This window comes from Fukomys damarensis, unplaced genomic scaffold (assembly GCF_012274545.1).
Source record: "Fukomys damarensis isolate Sample0158 unplaced genomic scaffold, DMR_v1.0_HiC HiC_scaffold_22, whole genome shotgun sequence".
NCBI classification, from domain to species: Eukaryota; Metazoa; Chordata; class Mammalia; order Rodentia; family Bathyergidae; genus Fukomys; species Fukomys damarensis.
Window position 1 is genome coordinate 14,589,881 of NW_022900934.1, and position 6,510 is coordinate 14,596,390.

The 6,510-nt window shown below is 46.1% G+C and overlaps 1 protein-coding gene across 1 annotated transcript; it reads right to left on the reverse strand.

The window, feature by feature from the left end:
* Positions 1–1,294: 1,294 nt before the first annotated feature.
* Positions 1,295–5,076, reverse strand: Dbndd2 (dysbindin domain containing 2). The gene is made up of 3 exons (XM_033767182.1): positions 4,792–5,076; positions 4,475–4,612; positions 1,295–3,396 (listed from the first exon to the last, which is right to left on the reverse strand). The coding sequence occupies exons 1-3, from the start codon at positions 4,928–4,930 to the stop codon at positions 3,188–3,190; spliced, it is 486 nt and encodes a 161-aa protein (XP_033623073.1). The 5' UTR covers positions 4,931–5,076; the 3' UTR covers positions 1,295–3,187.
* Positions 5,077–6,510: the final 1,434 nt, after the last annotated feature.

Here is a 6,510-nt window from a genome sequence, read left to right on the forward strand (position 1 = left end):
CTAGACCCAGAGATTTTGGACAAAAGATATTCATTGCACAAGCTTCTGAGAAAAAGGCAAACTCCTTCCCTGAAACACCCACAAGTTTCCCGCTATCTTTAGGAAGAACACTTAGGAACAGTCACTTACAATGGCTTCCTGCAGAGGGAGAAGCAAGATGGGACTATTGGAAGACCTGCAACTCTGCTGCTCAGCTTGAGTAGCACAAATCTTTAAGATGTAGGCTGCTGATCATTAATCCCATGGGATACTTGAAGGGAGGAAGGTGAAATGATTTTTTTGTGAAAAATGAGTTTATGTTTCTTAAGCCTGGATCCTATAACCTCTCCATTCAACATTGCTTGGGCAAGTTCATTCACACATATGGCTTCACTTAGCACCTCTACATTGGCAACTTATCTGCTTGTTTCTAGCCCAATCATCTCACCCAAATTCCACACCTCTGAATCCAGGTACCTAATCAGCATGTCTAAAATAAATTTATAACTTTATTCCCAAACATGGCTCCCAATCTGGGTCAAAGGCTCTCTTAAACCAGCCTGCTGCAGGAAGTGGAAACAATGGCAGCATCCTTGACTTTCCTCTCTCACACCTATGAAACCTTTTGGAATCTGCCTTCTAAAGTTCTTTTCCCTTTTCTCCATCTCCCTACCTCCACTCTCACCTGTTATCTCTTAGCTAGGCGGCTGCAGTCATCTGGCTGCCTCCTACCAGTGCTGCACAAGAAGTCTCCCAACCATTCTTCCTCCAGTTTATTCCTACTAATCATTCAGATCTTCGCTCAAATGACAATTCCTCAAGGGAAACACCTGGTGATCTCTGAATAGGCTACTTCCTAATACCAGTCATAGTTGAGATTTTACATTTGGGTCCCCATTACACTGTAAACCTTTGTGATAGCAGTTTGTTTTTTGTTTTTGGCTGTTACAACCACAATGTCTTCCATATGCTAAATCCCAACATTTAATTTTTATTGAATGAATAATGTTTCTTTATTGTTTGTGTGCTGCTTCAACAGAAGTAAATTAATCACCAGTCTTCTGGGCAAACATTACCTCTTGCATAGATTACTGTGTTATCTGTCTGTCTTGAACGTATCCTTCAGTATACTCTCTACACTGAGGCCAACATTGGCTTTTAAATAAGCAAATCCAAGCCAGGCATGGCAGAACATGCCTGTAATCCCAGCACATGGGTGGCTAAGTCAGGAAGATCACCATGCATTTGAGGCCAGCCTAGAATACATATTGAGTTCAAGGCTGGCCTGAACTACATAGCCAGACCCTGTAAAAAAAAAAAAAAAAAAAAAAAATCCAGATACTTGTAATCCTTTCATTACTCCCAATAAAGTTTGAACTTTTTAATATGGTCTCTGATGTGTAAACTGCTAATAATCTACCCAGTGACTACTATCCTCTTGTTCTTTAGTAACAAACCCTGATTCTATCAGGTAACAGTATCTACCAAAGTATTATCCCAGCATCCCATTCACAGTGCTCAAAGTGCTTCTCAGAGATCTAATAGTACAGAGATCATACATTGGCAAATCAGTGACTTGAAAGGCTTATTATCTTTCCAAAAAACAGAATTTCCTTTCTTCTAGATAATACTTTGTTCTTGTGTCTGTAAGTGTCTACAAATGAAACGTTTCCTGTGCTACCAAGTTCTGGCCAATAACATGAAAGGGGGTGCTATTTCTTGGAACTTCTAAAAATGGTTCTTAAAGTGGGAATAAACATCAAGCTATGCTCTTTGCCTACCCCGCCCCATTCTGCTTTTTGCCCACTTGAGAGTCTTGATGGCTTAGGCTATGACAGCCATTCTGCCATAACCTCTCAATAAAATGCAAGTCATATGCCTTGGATATCTGAGCCAAAAAAGCTGGGTAGGGTAGCATGTCTGTAATCCCAGCTACTTGGGAGACTGTGGAAAAATTACAAATTTGAGGCCTACCTGAGCAACATAGGAAACCCTGACTTGAACTAAAGAAATAAAAGGCTGGGGATGTAACTCACCATTCCCTGGGTTCAGTTCACAGTACTGGGAAAGAGAAAACAAAACAAAAAAAACACAAAAGCCTAAACAACCCTTAGTAACTACAGAACTTCACAGTATGTATTTTGCATTTCTTCTGTATGAGGAAATACATACATGTATATCTTGTGTCATGGTATTTTACTAGCAGTCAAATTGAAACCTAATACAGGCTTTAAAACATTTCACAACTTGACCTTTGTCAGTCTTACCTCTTTTTATGTTTTCAAATTCAATCGTTTGGCCAAACTACATGTTTTCAGCTCCTACAGCTGTATCTCCATTTAAAGTCTTTACAAGCAGCTCCTTCTGCCTGAATCATGTCCCCCCAACCCCTTGCCTGACCTGATTAATTCCTAATCATTTTTGAGATTTCTACTTAAAAATCAGCTCAATTACCATTATCAGCTAGGTTAAGATACCCTTGTTTTCTGATATCAGAGTAGTGCCTCTTCATGCTGCTTATTACACTGCAAGCTGTGGTACTGATACTCTCTTCGACAGACACTAAACCTCAGGAAGAGAGGGATACAGTTTGTCTTGCTTAGAGCTATCTATATTCCAAATGCCTAGCAAAGATGTCCGATAAATATTTCTTGGAAAACAGTAAATGAGTGATGGGGATATGATGTTGGTTAGAGAGCTAAAGACATGGTGGATTTGATATCTGTGGTATGAAAAATGAAGTGGAATGGCTGGTATGTTACTACTTTTTATTATTTATACCATACCCTTTTCCAAAAAGGATGAAAGAAGGCAAAATAATTGGAGTACCACCTCATTAAGAGTGCTTACAAATTCACATCCACTCAGACACACTGGTTTAAGAGACTACTGGAAGCCTACGGGACAGTGTGGGCGAGGGAGGCGTACTACGGAAGCAGTGGCATCCTGTCCTGCCTCATCTTCCATCTCCTCAGTTGCAATTCCTACCTCAGGAGTAAGCCAAAAACTGGTGGGAAGGTTGCAGCAGGAAAAGGTTAGCACTAAAGCAGGAATAAGTTAATTCTCAGAGAGGTACACCATCCCAGCAACTTTCCCTCCCTTTGGTGCCCACTGCAAGCAAAGTGTCTTGTCTTCTCCCGAAGGGCTCTGGCTGGGTCTAGGGTTTCGAGAACAGCCGTCTTGGTTAGTCTGCAAGAGGGGCCCTCTGCTAGCTGCAGGTTCTGGGCTCTGCTCCTCCATCACCCCTAGCCTCCTCCTCCTCATCAGACTGTGCCAAGGGTGTGTCTGCTCCACCCTCACTCGGATTCGGACTGTGCAGGTTGGTGGAGTCATCTGAGGACGAGGAGGAAGTCCGGCATGTTGTCCTGTCTGGTGTGAGCACTGGCAGGCTCAGCTCCTCTGGATGGTCACCGACCCCTGCCCAGAGAGAAGAGCTAGTCAGGGCTACAAACAGAGCTTCAGGGGACTGTTAGAGATTAATCTGGCCAGACAAACTAAAGCCCAGAGGGGGGCAAGTATTTGTCTAAAATCATTTTGCCAGTCCAGCAGAGAGCCAGCTTTAGGACTCCAATCTCCTGGCTCCAGCTCCTTCCACTTTACTACACCAAGGTTGGGCTCTAGAATCAAGTCAGTTAATTCAAGCTACTGTGGAGTAGCTCCAGGAGAGTAATTTTCCCTTTCAAGGATCTGCTCCTTTCATTAAAAAAAAAAAAAAAGTTATCTGTATTCCCAAAGGTTTGGGGAATATAAGGCTGCTTATAAAGTATCTGGGATAGTAGACTCAGTAAGTAGTACCTGTTTAAAATTACAGAATATCTTATAAATTAAACATATGAGCTTTGGAGCCAGATAGGCATGGTTTGAATTCCAGGTTTGCCACTTTCTGGTTATTGTGGTTGAGCTTTTCTGAGTTTAATTTCTGTCTTTATAAAATAGAGATTATACTACATGCCTTGATAGGACGCTGTGAAGATAATATATTTAAAGTTTTGTTTTTTTTTTTATTCAGGGTCTTGCTTTGTAGTGCAGGCTGGCATTGAACTCACTATGTAATCCAGGCTGGTCTCACACATTCAGCAATCCTCCTGCCTCAGCTTCCCAAGTACTGGGATTACAAGCATGCACCACCACGCCCAACATTTAAAGTACTTTAGCACAGTATTATTAAGAACCTAGAAAAAGTGCTGTGTAACTATTAATGTTATTATAATGACTAAAACTGCTTCAGCTGTCCAAAGTAAAACTGCATTTTATATTAATTATAATAATTACATTAACTTCATAAATGTGAAATTACAAAGTGAAAGAAGCTGACCTTTGCTAGAATTTGGCCCAGGGATCTATAACCCAATTTCCCCTCAGAGTCAACTTCTATAAAATCAGAACAGGCAGCAATTTTCAGCTTCCAACCCTTCCTTGTATTTTTTCCCCAGCCCAATCTCCCAGCCTCATTTCAGAGCCCAGCCACCCAAGTCCCCAGCGCAAAGGGCCATACCGGCTGTCTGGGGGGTTGGTGGAGGATCTTCACAGGGCAAGAACACATCTGCTCCATCCTGATCCCCAAGGTCAATAAATTCTACTTGCTCCAGCGTGTCCACATTCACTTCCATGGATGAGATGCTGCCTATGGGGGCTGAGGATCAAGAGTGTAAGCGAGGAAGACCGAGGATGGAGCCGATAGTTACCTGTCAGATCCCAAGTTAGATATTTACTGGGCCCAGAAAACAAAATGGACATCACCCCAAAATTCAGGACCTGCAGGACAGCCTCCCTATCCTACCCCAATCCTATTCCTCAGAACTCAGAACTTACGTCTTTGGGACTCAAGATGCAGGTGGGACAGAGGAAAGACAAACTCTGTCTCTGGCTGTAAAATGTCCTCGAAGAATTTCTGCCGCTCCCGAAGGCGGAGCTGCTGGCGCTCCAGGGCTGCCCGGGGATTTGGGTCCATATCAACCCCTGGAGGGTAGAGGAGCAGAACAAGAACAGCTGTGAGGTGCAGTGAGAAGACAGTGGGGGCCTGGGATTAGGGAACCCCACTGCAGCCAGCATCCCAGCAGCAGGGCCTCTGGTTTCAGGCTGGACACTTCTGGCCTTGGCTACCTCTTTTCCCTTCTCTAAAACAAAGCCCTTTCCACAAACTCCAAGTCTTATGCAGGGGCGGGGCTTGCTCCTGCTCCACAAAGGGGAAGCCAGTTCCAGGCACCGCAAAAGATGTCTGTGTTCAGGGAAAGCAACCAGTGGTCAGCTGTGAATATCCTGCTCTTCTGAGAGGATGGGGGGGGGCTGCTCCTGCCCAAAATTTGGGAGAGATATTTTATCCACTTACTGAACCCAGCATCCTCCTGTAGGTCAGAGAAAGAGCTAGGGAAAAGCCAGTGGGATGGAAGATCCTCTTCTTCAGTACTTAACTGGCTCCTCCCCATCCTTCAAAACGCAAAGGCTATAAAGCAAAGCACCCTTCCCCGACCCCTTCTCTACAAGCACACACCATCACCACCAGCACCACCATCTCTAAACTCTTGATTTGACACAGACCTGACTTCTGTATGTATCTCTGCCTCTTAGGAAAGCATACTTCTGACCTCAGTTTCCCCCTCTGGAATGGCATAATCCTCCTCAATGCCTGAAACACAAGGCACTGAAAGTGACCTATTTGGGGAACAACCATCTTTACTCTGAATGGCAACAGCTCATTTGCTGCCCTCCTCTGACACATGTCTACTAGTCAGTAAGTAGTGCTGGGAAGTGCGTGTCCTCAGTTCAGTTCAGACCAGGCCTCCTGAGCCCCCGTGTTGAGAGCTTTCTAGAACACCAGCGCTCTGGGCGGCCCAGGCCCTGCGCATTTACCCCCATTCGCTCAGTCTCTCCTGGCATTCTGCACGGAGCCCATCACCAGGAGCGGGAGTTCCTAGTTTGAGCACCAGACTGTTATTCTCAGTAAACTGCCACATCTGGATTCAGCGTTACGCCAGACCCTGACCAGCTCCACAGGCGCTGGGGCAGCTCAGAGGGACCCACACCCGAGCGGGCCGAGGAAGTGTGGTAGCCGGTGTGGCCACGGGCTGGTAGTGGAGAAGGGAGGCACTGACGCCAATTCCTGGGAAAGGCTCTAGAGCTGCCGCCCAGGTCACAACGCTAAAAATACCCAGGGCTCCTGGGGCCGTCTGCCTTAGCAGCGGGGAGAGGGGGAGGAGAGACGACCGAGGGGGAACTGCCGGGTACCAGGGGCTCCGGGACTCCCCCTCCTCTCCCCTCCCGTGAACCCACTGGCCTCACGCGATTGAAGGGGCTGCCCTCCGGGGGCCGCGGACCGGGAGCCGGAGCAAAGGAGTTGTTTACGCGACTGTAAGGTGCCGGGGAGAAAGAGAAGAGATTTGGGGGCTGGAGGCTGCCAGGGGCTCGGGCGGGAGCCGGTGAAATGGAGAACTCCCTCTGCCCCAGCCCCACCCGCAATGGAGTAAGCAGGAGGAAAAGAATGCCCTAAAAAGGGACACGCCGCGTCGGCCGGGAAGGGAGGGGACGGAGGGG